The 16,973-nt window shown below is 37.0% G+C and overlaps 1 protein-coding gene across 3 annotated transcripts in view; it reads right to left on the bottom strand.

The window, feature by feature from the left end:
* Positions 1 to 16,973, bottom strand: part of LOC110465278 — a 205,840-nt gene that overhangs the window by 143,438 nt on the left and 45,429 nt on the right. For all 3 annotated transcript variants that reach the window (XM_021520986.1, XM_021520989.1, XM_021520987.1), the window contains exon 2: positions 16,196 to 16,289. In XM_021520986.1, the coding sequence (XP_021376661.1) occupies positions 16,196 to 16,280 (85 nt within the window). In that variant the 5' untranslated portion in view covers positions 16,281 to 16,289. The remainder of the gene's footprint in view (positions 1 to 16,195; positions 16,290 to 16,973) is intronic.

The raw sequence follows: 16,973 nt of genomic DNA, 5'->3' as shown, positions 1-16,973 counted from the left end.
AATGCCATGTGTGGCGTTCTATTAGTGTATTACTGTGGTGATAATGCCATGTGTGGCGTTCTATTAGTGTATTACTGTGGTGATAATGCCATGTGTGGCGTTCTATTAGTGTATTACTGTGGTGATAATGCCATGTGTGGCGTTCTATTAGTGTATTACTGTGGTGATAATGCCATGTGTGGCGTTCTATTAGTGTATTACTGTGGTGATAATGCCATGTGTGGCGTTCTATTAGTGTATTACTGTGGTGATAATGCCATGTGTGGCGTTCTATTAGTGTATTACTGTGGTGATAATGCCATGTGTGGCGTTCTATTAGTGTATTACTGTGGTGATAATGCCATGTGTGGCGTTCTATTAGTGTATTACTGTGGTGATAATGCCATGTGTGGCGTTCTATTAGTGTATTACTGTGGTGATAATGCCATGTGTGGCGTTCTATTAGTGTATTACTGTGGTGATAATGCCATGTGTGGCGTTCTATTAGTGTATTACTGTGGTGATAATGCCATGTGTGGCGTTCTATTAGTGTATTACTGTGGTGATAATGCCATGTGTGGCGTTCTATTAGTGTATTACTGTGGTGATAATGCCATGTGTGGCGTTCTATTAGTGTATTACTGTGGTGATAATGCCATGTGTGGCGTTCTATTAGTGTATTACTGTGGTGATAATGCCATGTGTGGCGTTCTATTAGTGTATTACTGTGGTGATAATGCCATGTGTGGCGTTCTATTAGTGTATTACTGTGGTGATAATGCCATGTGTGGCGTTCTATTAGTGTATTACTGTGGTGATAATGCCATGTGTGGCGTTCTATTAGTGTATTACTGTGGTGATAATGCCATGTGTGGCGTTCTATTAGTGTATTACTGTGGTGATAATGCCATGTGTGGCGTTCTATTAGTGTATTACTGTGGTGATAATGCCATGTGTGGCGTTCTATTAGTGTATTACTGTGGTGATAATGCCATGTGTGGCGTTCTATTAGTGTATTACTGTGGTGATAATGCCATGTGTGGCGTTCTATTAGTGTATTACTGTGGTGATAATGCCATGTGTGGCGTTCTATTAGTGTATTACTGTGGTGATAATGCCATGTGTGGCGTTCTATTAGTGTATTACTGTGGTGATAATGCCATGTGTGGCGTTCTATTAGTGTATTACTGTGGTGATAATGCCATGTGTGGCGTTCTATTAGTGTATTACTGTGGTGATAATGCCATGTGTGGCGTTCTATTAGTGTATTACTGTGGTGATAATGCCATGTGTGGCGTTCTATTAGTGTATTACTGTGGTGATAATGCCATGTGTGGCGTTCTATTAGTGTATTACTGTGGTGATAATGCCATGTGTGGCGTTCTATTAGTGTATTACTGTGGTGATAATGCCATGTGTGGCGTTCTATTAGTGTATTACCGTGGTGACAATGCCATGTGTACATTTCAATAGGTGGTTACTATGGTAACAATGCCCCATGCAAATGTCAATAGGTGGGTTACCATGGTAACAATGCCATGTGGTGATTTGAATAGGTGGGTCGCTATGGTGACTTGGCATGTGAAGATTTAAAATAGATGGGTTACAATAGTAACGATGTCATGTGTGCATTTCAATAGGCTGGCTACCATTGTTATATTGTCATGAGTATCTATCAATAGATTGGTTACCATGGTATCCCTACAACTTTTTCTTCTTCAATCAGTTAACTTCCAGATACACATTTAAAAAAGGCTCACAATGTATATATTGCACGATATTTCACAAGTGGCTGTACTTTGGAGGAGAACATAAAGATTTATTCAAATTCATAATTATATTACATTTACAATGAGTGAGTTAACATTATACAAAGGTTGTTAAATGAGCCAGAGTAAAACAAAGTCAGAGCTTCTCCGGAAACTTATAATCGTTATAAAGATCACTTTACAAAGTGCTCAAATATTCCAATAAATAACTAAAGTTTGGAATAATTTACAGATATGAAATCCTCATCACATAATCAAAACACACTTAATTTGTGTGGTATGCAATACTAAACATAGCCAGGAATATGACATTCCATTTCAACTGGAATATGGAATATATAGAGGATAAGTCCTATTCCTATCGATATGTTACGTTAAAAGAACAGGGGTATTTACATTGTCATAAAGACTGTCGCTAAAACAACGCTAAACACATTGAATGTATCCTGCGTTCGTTGCGTTTATTAAAGATTATAATTTTGCAGATGATGCTTAAATCGAATAGTACACCTATCAAGTCTCACATGATATTTCTAATTTTCCCTGCCATTGTCTTTTTTGTATACAATTCACCAGTTCATCACATTTCTAACCCCACAATGCAGAAATAAGTCTTCAACAACTGCAACAAGTAAATGACACTGTCAACCCTACGATGTACATACAGTGACAAACGAATAAACTCTATATCATCCTCGGAACTACTAGCCATTCTTTTGACCCCCTAGAGGGTTGGAAAAATATTAACGTATCCATTCAATTCAATTTTAAGTGCAGGAAAGGAGCTCCATATGTCACATTCATAGTTCGCAATACATGATTTGCAAATATCAAATAATGATTGCTAGGTCTTCTTTCAGCATTAATTCTTACTTTCGTATTCAAAAGGAAAATTAAATTTCTTTCTCTGTCAGTGACATTCGTCTGTACCAGAGTAAAAGTATTGTAATAAAAAACCATATCTGAATAATAATATTGATCTACCATTTATATTAACCAGCAAACTCACACTGCTTGCTTGAGTTAAACATCTTACATTTTGCTGAATACGCTCAGAATACACGCCTACATATACTTTCTTACATTTTGAAGTTCAACTTCAATTGGTTGAAACCTATTAAGCCTTGTTTTAGGTTGCGTGTGTCCATAATGAAACTAGGTTTATATGTGGCAAATTGATGTCACACTCACGCATGAAAACGATGAAAACGGCAAGCCACTTTTTACAGATACTTATTGCGTGTACAATGTTCCTCAGAAAACCGATTTTAGTCAAACTATTCATAACTTATATCAAGGTTTTTGTCATCGTTTAGTAATTTTATCGACTTACATTACTTGTGTCGAAGCAGAGAAACGTCACCATAATAAAATACAAAGTTGTTGAGGCCCATTTACCTTCAGCGTTACCTGAACACAGTTAAAGGCACTATCAATGTAATAAACTGACCAAGACGTAAAGTATGTTACAATATACCGTCTATGCCATGCAAACTGAAACTTTTTAGAAAGATAGATTTAGGGAAAAACGAAACGGTACCAGGGGGATTGAGATGCCCGTTTCTCAAGACTTCTGATATAGTCTACCCATATAACACTGAATGAATGTCAAATTCATTTATTGTTAAAATTATTTATAGCTCTTTATCCAGGCAACTAGTCCGAATTATTCTGACCTTTTATCGACTTTTTTATATATCGGTCTATCGTCGATGATATTTTAGAAACAAATCGTCACTTTCACACACATGTCGCACATGGATCAAAAGATCTATTCTTTATGCACAAGATGAACATAAAGTACATGCCTCAAACAACCAATACAATCACTAAAAAAAATATTTTTTCAAACTTGCTCTGTTTTACTCAAATTATGTGACATTGCTCATGCCCTAATTTCCATTAAAAACATGGGTTGGTATAGAAAACGTTGGAAAACACTGTTCGTAATGATCTTTGAAACATGTCATTGATACCACCTGGTGCATAAAGAATAGATATTTCGATTCATGCGCGACATGTGTGTTAAAGTGACGATTTGTTTCTAAAATATCAGTTTGAAGTGCGACCCGGGCGCGGGTCGTTTATTTCCCGCATATTATAGAGGGCCGGAGTGCTGACGTTAATCGACGACAGACCGATATAAAAAAGGTGATAAAACTTCAGAATAATTCGGACTACCAGGCAACCTACTAGGTCATAGTTTGACTCCTGGTCGTCGGGAATTGAGAAGAAGAAATTGGAATATGTTAACACGTTTGACATATGTGACCCCATGAATAAAGGTCAATGCTATTTATTTGAAAGTGTACCTACTATTGAAATAGCATGACCGTACGTCTTCTAAAATGTTATTTTAAAGATTTTTGAATATTCGAACGCTGTGGCTTTGAATGAATGTCAAGGTGAATTATTTAAACAACTTTCATAGTCCTCCAACCAAACTTCCAATTGGTGTAGAATATAATGGTCCTAGACCATCTGAAACTTGAAAAATTATGTTTTACATATTTCACGCCTGTAGTGTTGATCTTCAGGTTAATTTATTTTGACAGCATTGATAGTCCTGTAGTATAGCTACTAACTGGTCTATAGGCTTCGGCCTTATGGTATTGAAGGAAATGCATAAGTTATCACTTATTAACGGACGGCACACAACAACGGACTTTGACCGATGGCAATAGGTCACTTGGGTCATCAGCTTAGATGACCAAATAAAAAAGACAAAAATACAAAGTAATCGTTCCGCCGTTAACAGTGTTACTCGACACGGGTCGTAAAAACAGCTCCGGATAATGTCCAAATGAGCAGCATTAAGTCACAGCCGCCCCTTGGCAGTAATCAGTACTGTCACGTGTTATTGTGTTCTATGTCCAGACTTTAATGAAACTTATACCCTGGCGGGATGTCCAGTGATGACTGTCATTTAGTAGGCTAGCATTGTTAATCAAAATGGCCGTTTCCCTAGTCAATCACTCTTACTGTTAGTATTGTAAGGTCACAAGGTCAGGTGAACGATACCTAGACCTGGTCTCGAGAAGTGTTTCCGAATGGTGTAAGAATACGTCCTAAATGAAACATTTGTGACAAATAACAAATAAGTCTGGTAACAGGTAGATATTTAGAATACCGTTTCAATAATACTGGGGAGTACCTTTTATTAGAAGGTAATTGTATTTTATTTGACAGTTACAATAAAATGGTTGCATGATGATCTGTAACACAAAAGATAAGTGATGACCTGTGTGACCCATTCTAACATATTAGTTTTTATGACGTTGACAAGTAATAGCATGCTTTGTATTGGCAGCCACAAAGGTATTCCGAAAGGCAAATTTAATAATAAAAGCATCCGAAATATTTGGAGAGTCGTAGACTGCCAACACATCTGGATCAGTGTAACACCACTTGACGGATTGTTATCGAAGATGATACACGGTGTACATGTATTCTAGAATTGCTTCCAGATGACCCCCGGCCAACGCAAAGCGGCATCGGTTGTTTCTTGACCCTCAAAAGACGATCCACGACGCATGGCCTCACCGAACAAGTTCATCCCGGTCGATTTGTATTGTCTGGTCAATAATGATGGCCAGACGGAAATACCGCGTGTCATCACCAATGAATGAGGAGTAGAGACCACCGAATGACCTGTCAACGTCAACAAACTGACCGCTGTCCGTAATTACACATTGCCAATTTGCCAAGAACTGCTAACTTGGGACTGTATTACAGCACATCAGACCGGGAGCACTCTTCAGACCGCTATACAGCGAGCCGTGTACCCTAACTCATAGAATATACATCAATCTGACTGTGTGGTAATCACGTGGCTAGGTCGTTGTAATGATCGTGTACAACGATTGTTATCTCTGGTCTAAGGCACTTTACATTGAACGCAGGGGGTGGGGGGTGGGGGGGGGGTCGTATTTTTTCTGTAAATTTCGTTTTACAAATGTAATGTGTCAAGACATATACATGTACGTACATATAATTCATGAAACAAAATCAATTATAATATTAACTTGTTTATCAAACATAAAAATGTTCACTTCAGTTTCATAATAAAACCGAAATGCAACGTTATTTGTAAACCTGCTAAGTCTTTCAAATTCTTTATCACACATTGTTTGCTGACAAGTAGTTCTAAAAACGAAAGGTCAATGTCCCAGTGAATATAACTTTACTATCATTGTCTGACACGTAATATATGTGGACGATTAAATATGTAGACACGCCCATCAGTCCTATACAAGTGATACAATAGGAAAAAAATAAAACGTGATGTTATATATTCTCTATGGTAGATTGTGATAAGTTGATTTATTGATATAAAAACACTGTCCTACATTTCCAACATCAATTATTGATCTAAACATGACTCTTCCTATCCAGTTCCTGAGTGTAAACAGTGCACGTTTCCCTTTGTGCCTTTCTTATATGTCCCCAATTGTCGTTAATTATAATGCATTTAAAAGATCTGTTATTATGGGACCATTCTAGATAGGACATAAATATCGCATTTGTTTCAATGTTTATGCTTATATGAACGCAAGTCAATTATACGAAACTTTGCATATATTTTTGAATTTCATTGGAGATGCTTGGTAAGTGCGTAAGTGTCTTCGGTTCACATTTAGATGAACAGTGCAAAACGTCTTCTAAAACGTATATCAAGTTACTAAATTTATAGTAATGAGTGACGAAACATTCAGTGTAAAAAATATTCAAAGAACATTATAAGAGTTAAAAGTAACAGCTTGGGAATACACACGGTCTCAGCGTTCATTTCCCTATGCAAACAGCTTCATGTAGTCGTGTTGTTAAAGGGACTGGCACCGGAACTGTTATTATAGTTAGGTAGCTTAAGCGTGTATACGATGTCAGATACTAAATATAAAATACGACAAATGACCTCAGTTTCTCGAAAGTGCACGAATAACTTCTAATTTGCCTATACTTTTTTAATGTGTCACTGTACAGAGACTAAAAGCCATATAAATGGGTTAAAATTGAAGAGTTAGTAAATTGACGCGTAATTATAAACAAAGAGTTTTGTATCTTTGTCATTAATACACAGTGGTGATCTTATATACTCCTAACAGTGCAGGAACACTCATGTCACCGCGATGCACTCATTTTGTGAAAAACTGCAAAGTTTTCTGGAATTCCGTCTACGTAATGTATCCCCTGTTTCAGTGTATGCGATGTGCGCTGCACCTGTTACTTGCTCTCCTTAGAACGTATTAATCAACGGTTGCACTTTTGATGTATTTACACTCCGACAGACAGACCTTTTGGGATTAAAATTCAATAAAACAAATACGATGAAGAATTTGATATAATTAACATGTGATTATGTCACCAGTGTAATTTAGAGGGAAATATACGTAGCATTAGGGGTAGGATTGAAGGGTATATGTTATCTATAACCTAACAACGGCGTTTGTATATCATCAATAACCCGACAATGGGGTTTGTATATCATCAATAACCTAGCAATGGTCATTGGATATCACAAGTAACCTAGCAACGTTGTTTGTATATCATAAAAAATCTAGCGACGCCCTAAAGTATAAACATTATAAATAGCCTAGCGACAGGATATGAACAACATACATATTTCAGCGACGGCTTACCAATAAAATAATATACATGTCTGACAAGTAGCCTAGCAACGACATGCATATTTCATGAAGATTATACATGAATACCATAGGTAACTTAGCAGCGGCGTATGTATGTTCTAATGTGCTCCATAAGTGGCATAGCGCCGGATATGTATGCTTCAAGTTACCTAGCGATGGTTTACATAAATCAGAAATAACCTAGCAAAGTCGTGTGTATGTAAGAAGGAAGTAACCTAGCAACGTTGTGTAAATATCAGAAAAGAACTAGCGACTTTGAATGTTAATCATACAATGTAAGTAATTCTCAAGTTTTCCTAATATTTTACAAACGCTATATGACGTGTTTCGTCTGGTATTGGGGGAAGCATTATCACCAGGATTTAGTTAGTGTGAGGTCGTACACGATCAGAATACCGATTCGTCGTGTAATAAGTGTAACAGGATTCTCGTATACACACAGCAATGACCCGCAACGCTTCCTCATAGCACCCTCTTTACTGAGGTATCAACTCAATATATATAGAAAACAGATCTATAACTCAGTGGGTCTTGAAACCGGCTGTAATTCATACAGCAATTGACTGGTAGTTTCCTTTCGTGTCAAAAATTAAATGCAATTACCATTCGGCAGCAAGATTGATTGTATGAAAAGTCGCCTTCTCTGAGTCAGTCGTTCCAATACAAATGTCCTGGTGAGGATAATTAAAAGGGTGTCTTCATTAATGAGGGAGTATTATCACTTGTGGGATGCCACGGCAGGTAGGAGGCTAAAAAATCCAAAATAATGGTATTGACAATAAAAATTTAAAATAAATGCGACTGGAACTTCATTGGATCTAAAAAGACGACAACAGAATTGTTTTCCCTTTTTATAGTGCCCAAAAGGAAAGTTATTTCCTCGCGAACCCAGCAGCCAATCGTCACGAACAGACGACAAGCCTCTAGCGCTGACACATACATATGCACATAGAACCTCGAGTATGAACTCAAAGCATGTCTCAAATTTTAAAATAATACATCTAGATAAGCCTGCAAGTCTAGCGTTATTCAACAGCCTAATAATCGAGGTCAAGTAACGTATAATGGGATTACCCTCATGTATGGAAATATCCCCACATCAAATCATCAAAAAGACAATTTAACACATTGTAAAGACACCAATTATCCAACAGCATTCTAGAGTGACGTCACATGGATGCACATTCCAAAGCATAATTATTTCCAGAGCGCAATGTTACCCTGCCATTATGACCTTACTTCATGGTTTCTTGTTTGATATCGAGGTATAACATTTTTTTCTTCAATGACTATACAACACAATGTGAACTTAAATTAATAAGTTTGATAAAAAAATCTTGGTTTTGATTAACAACACTAGTGTTTATACCTTCTGTTATAATTTACAAAGCGAGCAAAAATATCTGAAAAACGAGATTTAATGTAAAATATGCCATTGAATTAAAAAGTACAATCACTGTGGGTGCAGAGATCGTGCTCAATAAATGACGACAATTAGTTTGCACGCAGAGATGTGCTCAATAACTCAATAACGACAATCTAATGGGGCGCAGTGATTGCTGTAAGCTGCTGTTCACAGCGAAGTGGACGAAAGGGTTGCCCTAAGTAACCAGCTAAAGTAACATTCAGTCAATAAACAAGATAATATTAAGCTGAAGAACATTACCGACACAGCCTGTAAGGGTAGCAGCATCACTTCGGACTGACAAAATCAAAACCGGGCACATTGCGCAAGTCCATGCGAACATCAGTTCAGAATAACATCATCGAACTCCGCAAAGCACGAAAGGACAGCCGAGCATCGCTTTAGACTTGTATTGCATCATCCAAACCTGGCATTTTGCAAAAGGCCAGCCGAGCAAAACATTTGACTGGCATCCCCAAAAACGTAAACGATATACTTAATGAAGGAGGTTTGAAGAGTTGGGGTCGGCTAGTTAAATCTGTAGATTCGATCATATTCAGGATACTAGTTAAGAACTGGACAAATATAAAAACAGTTCCGATGGAAATCACACTGCGCCAGGCTTGTTTGCCACAAATGGTTAAGTCAGGCTTACCCTAGGCAAAATGCATTACCTATTTACGAGATGTACCAGCTAAGTATTCAAATCCATAAAATGTTTTGACACGTTCATCAATTTGTTTAAATCAATTTACTCCACAAAATAAAGATAGAAACCTGGTCAATTCCAAAACTGCAAGTAATTTGTATAAATGAAACCTTCATGATTCTATCTTTTTGAGGATATCTTGCATGAAATAACGCAAGAGAATGTTACGTCAACGCCTAATAAAACACGAGTCTTTGATTAATCGTTGGTGTGTCAATGGCATATACGATCACAAAAAAAGTATATCAATCTTATTCTTCCAGGAGCTCAAAATTCAATTATCTCCATGAAGACGATATATATACTGCCAACACAACATATACAAAAGTACGGGGAGTCATTACCACAGTCAAGACAGTTTAACTTTAGAACACTTCTTATAGTATTTTCGATACATTTTGAAAATATAGAAGATGGATTCTTTGTGTAGTTGGGCTTCCCTCGGTGACGATTTTCTTTCTTTTTCAACAGATCTTTCTTAAAAAGTAGCATAATCAATGATGAAGCTCGATGAGCTCTGGGTATTGTAAGCTTCAATGAAACAATTTCAGTGGAGTTTCGGTAATTACATAGGCGGTGTGTTAAATGACAAAGAGGTAGATTGGTCGATCGATTGATTGGTAAATTTATGGACTGGTTTGTAGGTAAAATATTTGGTAGTTTGCTAGCTGTTTGACTGTTTGACTGATTGCTTGATTGCTTGCTTGATTGCTTGATTGATTGATTGATTGACTGACTGGGTAATCGGGTGGTTGATTTGTCATTTTGTTGGTTAATTGATTGATATATCAATCGATTGATACAACCAATCAACACGAAACACTTTAAAATGGTTAAATGATGAACGGAATGTTAGAGATTAGCATTCGAGTATGTACTAATGTAAGTTAATTTAACTGTAAACCGTGTAATACTAGATAGCATAGGGGCAACACATGACGTTACCGTCTGCGGTTGGAAACACAGGTGCTGGTAGTTGGGATAATGTAGCTCTTTGAACAATCTGTGAACACAATTTCACTTCAAACTCATTTGATTGCCACTAAATAGACGGCCTGAAGAAGGACTTTAACCAGTATACAAATGTATATACTGACATGCACTGGCTTCTATTACAAACTATTGCAATGTGTCTTCTTGTGATCTCAATTTAAATGAAAGTTAATCAAATTCCAGTACGTATAAGAGTGTAGCCACGTTGATTTTTGTGAACACTGATGAGGTAATTACCGCTGTGCCATAAACAATGCAGGCTTGTGATCAGGAAACCCATTAGAACGAATCCAGGAGACGCGACGGAAGTATTCTCAAAGAATCATATATATCTGTAAATATAACCTTAGATTCTCCGATACAAAGAAGCTTCCAGGAAATACACTTGCATGGAACTATCATGTTAAAAAATGTGTACGTATGTGTGTCAAATATGCAAACTTTGCAATATACATACATCATCAATATGTAATCAAACATAAAGAAATATAAGCACACCATAAAGCACACATAACAAACTGTGCATTATAACACTTTTACGCCATTAGTACGCCATGATAAGATCTTCCAGAACAAAGGTTACAAATAGCGCAGATTGGTTCTTCTCAAGCAGATTCAACAAATGCGGAATATGTCTGATCATAAAAGTTGAATTTTTGTTTGTTAAAAAGCTCAGTGAAACTTCGAGTGACACAACCTGTAGTTTATGCATTCAACAGTGTTTCCGCCATTAGTTGGCCGCCATTTGCAGTAAGTAAAAAGTACTCAATAACATCATCCGTATTAAATCGTCGAGATTGGAACAAAATACTCAATAAAGTCGTTCAAATGAAGATGCATATTTAGAAATGGACGTGAAAGCCTTTGTTTTTTGTAACTTGATAATCCTATCTGTTCTGTCTGCGTCACATTTAATAACTACACCGGATACGTCAAAATGATCACTTTAGACTACGATATCTTTCCCAAAACATATCACAGCTTTCCAAGTTATGAGCAGAATGTTGTAGCAATGAAAAATGTACCTCTTATCTACGGAACTAAAACAAGACTAGTGTTCCAGAGCGAATATGTACGCAAACGGTGGATCTAAATACGATTTCAAGAAGGAGAAAACCTGCAGTGTATACTGTTTCAATATCCTTTCTGAAAAAGAGACTTCATCTGTGCAATTTCAATTTGTTTTTGTCTTGTTTATGCATTTTGTTTATGCACATTTGTTAGAGGGTTTATTCCTACAAAATGGCAAATCAAACATAATTCAAAAATTGAATAAATCAGCGAAAACATATTTTCATTACAAATATCTGTTAAAACGAAATTGTAAAATACAATAGAATATAAATAACATCTCAAAAAAAGTCAACTTGTTCAGCTTTCGTAAACCCAACCCAAACCCCGCTTCCTATCTAAAAACATACAGGTGTTCTCGTTAATATGTATTTGGCGTGGAACACAAAGTGTTAAATAACGTGAAGTAACAATTTGTATAATAAAGCCATGTGTCGAGGCTGGTTGTCTGGTGGTACGTAATAATTATCTATCGACAACTATTCTTTCTCACACTATAAAATCACAATCTGAACCAGTCCCGAAAACATTTTATTGTCGTCAACAATAAAAAAAAAATCGGTTTTTGTTTTTAAGAAACTGTCTTTTTTCAGTCTATGTATGAGATTTCCATTATAACCCGATAAAGGTGGTGAAACAAACGGTTTGACGTAAAAAAAAAAATGCAGCTGATTGTTTTGACGATTTCCAAAGCTACTTGTTTGTTTGTAACCTTGTTTAAAGCTCTTGTTATCGCTCGTGCTGTATGCGTGAATAGTAAGTGATAGATTTCTATCGTTTACACCTAGGCATAACTCGAAAATTATTTACCCTGTTCTCTTCCAGCCTTTTATTGATCCAAACACCAAACACGATTTGCCCTTTCTTGTTTGTTTCTAAACGCGTGCATACATATTTTTTTATGTCAAAGAAAACCCATCGGTTTTTTTCCCCTTTTAATAAAGAGGTATTTGAGACCAAGAATCGTCTAGTGGAATATCAGACAACTGCACTGCCAGGTTTGAAGAAAACTGTAGACGCTCCTTCTCACTTTCGACTCTCTACATGAGCGGTGACGTCATACTTCGTGTGAAATTTTGTCGAAATCAACTGTTGTGTTTAAAATATCCTTAGTCCGTGACGTCTATTTTCGTTGTGTGCTAAGCCGCGGGGTCAAATAACTAATGACGTCCTTAACAAATCAGCCAATCAGTGAGGTCAAAGAAAATTCGTCAAACATGACTTACCCGCAGCGGTACAGTGGTCCATTGACGGATGCACAATTTATAGTTTTAAGACTACCAACAGTTAACCTTTGGAAAGACAGTCGGTTCTCCTTTAAACATTTTTTTTATTGAATCTTCAGCTTGGCAAGACCGGGATTCGAACACCGGACTTGAGATTGTTGCACACTATTGATCTAACCAATTGAGCTACCAGGTCAACGGAAGTACCCTGGCCCAACTGTGCTACAGTTATATCCTAACGGAAGTTAGAGGGAGGTTACTGTATATAATAAAAATCTACCGTGCAGTGGGACAGAGATCGTTAATACATTCAGAGCGTATTTTACATAATAAAATGATATTTCTTTATTATGACGTCATAACCATAACCTGAAAGTCATTTTCAACATTACCTGATCAAAACACAAGAGTGGATTAAACCCAGATTAGCGTTCATGACAACGATATTACAAAAAGAATATTTCAAATTTTTAAAATAAACGTCAGATGCATGCACATTTTACTCGAGTGAAATTAATTCACATTTACAAACTTGAGCCGAGGTATATCATCCTTAATTCAGTAAAAACTATTTTATGTTCAATGAAAAACAATAAAATATAATGTTTTAGCTAACAGAGTTGACCATGGAGATGTTTAGTGTATCCGATATGTTACACGTCGCTGTGATGACGTAGGACATCCGTCTTACTAGTATTGCATAGAGGCTCAATTGCACAACGATTGGCTCGAATGGGAATCGCTTGATAAATGAAAGTAAACAACTCTGACCTGAAATACAATTATTGTCCCGCCCTAGACATTTTTATTGAGAGGAGATTCATCACGCGCTGTAGAGACGGAAATAAGGTCGGACTCGATTTAATCCCGGTGTGGTTGGGAGTGCCCAGACTCCATTATTGGGCACTAGAATGTTTGCTTTGAGATTCTGCTTTAGTTTATCTCTATTCAATAGTACGAATAAACTTTCTCATTTTTCAGCATTATTTTCAGCTAGACAGCGGAAAAGATGAGATGGGATGTAGGCGGGTGAAGAAAGGTATCGTTGTGAATGATTGTTTTAGGTAATCATTCTGATTAGACATATGATAGTGTTATCTATCTTATGAAGTAATGCCTCGCGTAAAATAGGGATGTCAATTTGTTTACAAACATTTGGTTTTCCGCCATGTATTTGTGGAGATTTCGGGAACATTGAGTACATTTGAACAGAATGTTTCTGTCTAAACGGAACATGTGTTGGTGTAACTGATTTCTTCTGTGAGGATATCCTATATAATACACGAAGTAAATCTGTAAAAGTATAAAAGCAACGATATCACTTAGTCCAATTTAGACGATGGTTTGAACATTGAAAACTATAGACATATTAAACCTTGTTATTTTTGCAATGCTACTAACACATATTGAGTTATAGTCATAACAAAGCAGGCATATAAACATTTAATTGATCTTCATCCACACAAAACGTCACAGTAATATTTTCTTATCATATGCGTCAAAATAAAACTAGTCTAAGTAGTGTTTGAAGACTTTTCATCAGCATGTATCTTCATATCATAAAAAAATAGAAAAGCTGTTACCCGCACATCAATATGACTTCCATTAAACCGCCATGCTGTCATCCCGATATCCGTTCTATCACAAAATTAAAACACATTCGACGTCAAATACTATTTATTATCACCGATATTTCAAAATTACAAAATAGACACTTAATTCAAAGTGGCATTTCCTCATTTTAGGGGAATTTTATAATTCAAATATTTTTATAAAAACTATCCAAGTATGGTTTATGATGAATGTAAATTTTCAGCATGCCACAACTTGGAAGGGGAATTGAAATACGAGTTTCTGTTAATTGAACGTGCCAATTTCCTGTGGGATTTGCGACAACACCGTTTAACTTAGTCACTTAGACTCCTCCGCTCACATCTCTGGGTGGTTTAATAGCAAAACGCATGGCTTCATTGATCGGGCCGGATCATCAGGTTACAATATGATTCTAGAGGTAGTGGAGCGACACAGTCAAATGTCCGGCGCAGCATCTAAGAGAGACTATATGGAACGATCAACAAGGATCTCGAAATAATACAGACACAGAGAGGATACCAAAACTAAAATTAAGCGGAATGATATACCGTCCTCCTGCGAGTAGCTCAATTTAACCAACCTCTCGGTAACTCCACGAGAGTATGCGAGATTATGCTGAACTGTCTTTGTTTGACGCATTTATTTTTATTTTTTCTATTATGTGTAGTCTCGGCGACATGCTGGACAACACAAACGAAACTGCCTAGCTAGTTAAAAGACTAACAATACAGTATGTTATAGTGTATGGACAAAAGAAGGCTTGATAAACGACGTCATCATTACAAGAAACACGTGATATTTGAAATACAACGCTTTTATAAAAAGTAAGAAAGAGCCCAATAAATCGTATAAGTGACATTACAGAAAAGGCATTTTCTGGTAATACATGTACATTTTTCACTTAAATATTCAAAATATAAGTTTAATAGATATTACTCTGGAAGACACAAATTGCATGAACTGTATCACTATATTGCCAATAATTATGACTTACCGTTAAAAAGGGGTGGGGTGGGGGTAAAATAGCTACAGTGTATGAAATACCCACACATACGACTGCAAAACATCAATACATCTGGTATGACGGAACCAACGACATTGCAAGCTTCCCAAGTGTCGTTGAGTAACGGACCAGACCGAGTCCGGACACCAGATATGGCTAAATCCAGAAACGGTGCACCAGGAAAATGGCCAAAACAATAACTGAGTTCTCAATCGCGCGAACGGGACGTCATTAACGAGATTACAACGTGAAAGCTCATCAATAACCTCGGTCATTCTGTAGTCTGTCTGTGCGTCCGAGATAGATTATATCACGTGCATCACACAGACAGTGTTACGACGATACCCCGCGACGTCACCGCTTTATCGGCTGAATAGCCATAAACACCATGTAACTGTTTTTGTCTGGAGTTTTTAGTTTATCGCTTTATGATAACCTTACACTGGCTCCAGACACCAGAACACTCCATCCACACACATCTGGCCACTTTGATGTGACTGGACATCCACTCAGTATTTTAACACTAAAGTTTGTCTCGTCATCGATCCGAAACAGATATTACACAGTGTATATAAAGTATTAGAAAACAAGCTAGACGATTCAGTAATGTCTTTTCTCATGTCTTATGCCCAATGGCCAATCGTGTGATTTATATATTATACAAGCATCTGAGTCTGGAATCACTAAGAAAAGAAAGCGAGCAAGCAAAAAATACATGTTTCAAGTAAATTGCCTAAGTCGGATATGGAAATATGACAAATTCTACACGTCTTATGTAGGGATTTAATATATTACTTACGTCCCCTTGGGAGGTCTTGTGATGACTGCTGTGACGTCAATGTCGACTGGAGTAGAAATAGTATCAACACCGCGCCTGCTCCCATGGCTGGAATCTGTTAAAGGCAAAGAGAATTTTAGAAAACGTGACGTCTATACTATATATTGTTATTGAGGACAATACTTTTATAAGCGTATAACATTTGATAGTTGACGAATAGGATTCATTCCGCGGATTGAATAAAAGGCAAATTTTTGCCATGGCAAATCTAGAAGGCGATTATAATCCAAAGAACCAACAAAGCCTGCCACAAAACTCCGGCTCTTTCAATGCGATCGTAATCGAACACCTCTACAACCCAGGTTCTAGCTTCTGTCACCACAGGGAGAGTCATAGACACCATTAGTTACGGGGAAGCTACAGCGTGATACCACCGGGCAATTCCCTCTATCGCGAGGCGAGAGGTCGACCGTAGTCATATGTACAATCAAAATATGTCACACATGATCACTCAAGTCGGGGCATGTTAATTGTTTGGCCTGCAGTATCACTGATCGCCCTTTATAGATTAAAATGACGTGTATATGATGCAGTAGAAAAGTTCAGCTGTTTGTACCCTGCATTGATTTACTAAAGTTTCAAAAGTTGTTTCCTTACTTTGTAATTCTATAGATTATATGTTGAGTGAAATGTGGACTTTAAAATAACAAAGTACATGTCTGTTGCAATACGTTGCACACACAATCAAATTTTAGAGAATTTATTGACGTTAGACTGCGTTTTTTGTAGCGGGTCACAG

This window comes from Mizuhopecten yessoensis, unplaced genomic scaffold (assembly GCF_002113885.1).
Source record: "Mizuhopecten yessoensis strain PY_sf001 unplaced genomic scaffold, ASM211388v2 scaffold11069, whole genome shotgun sequence".
Taxonomy (NCBI): Eukaryota; Metazoa; Mollusca; class Bivalvia; order Pectinida; family Pectinidae; genus Mizuhopecten; species Mizuhopecten yessoensis.
The sequence above is the reverse complement of the archived record's forward strand: the minus strand, read 5'-3'. Positions and strand labels throughout refer to the sequence as shown.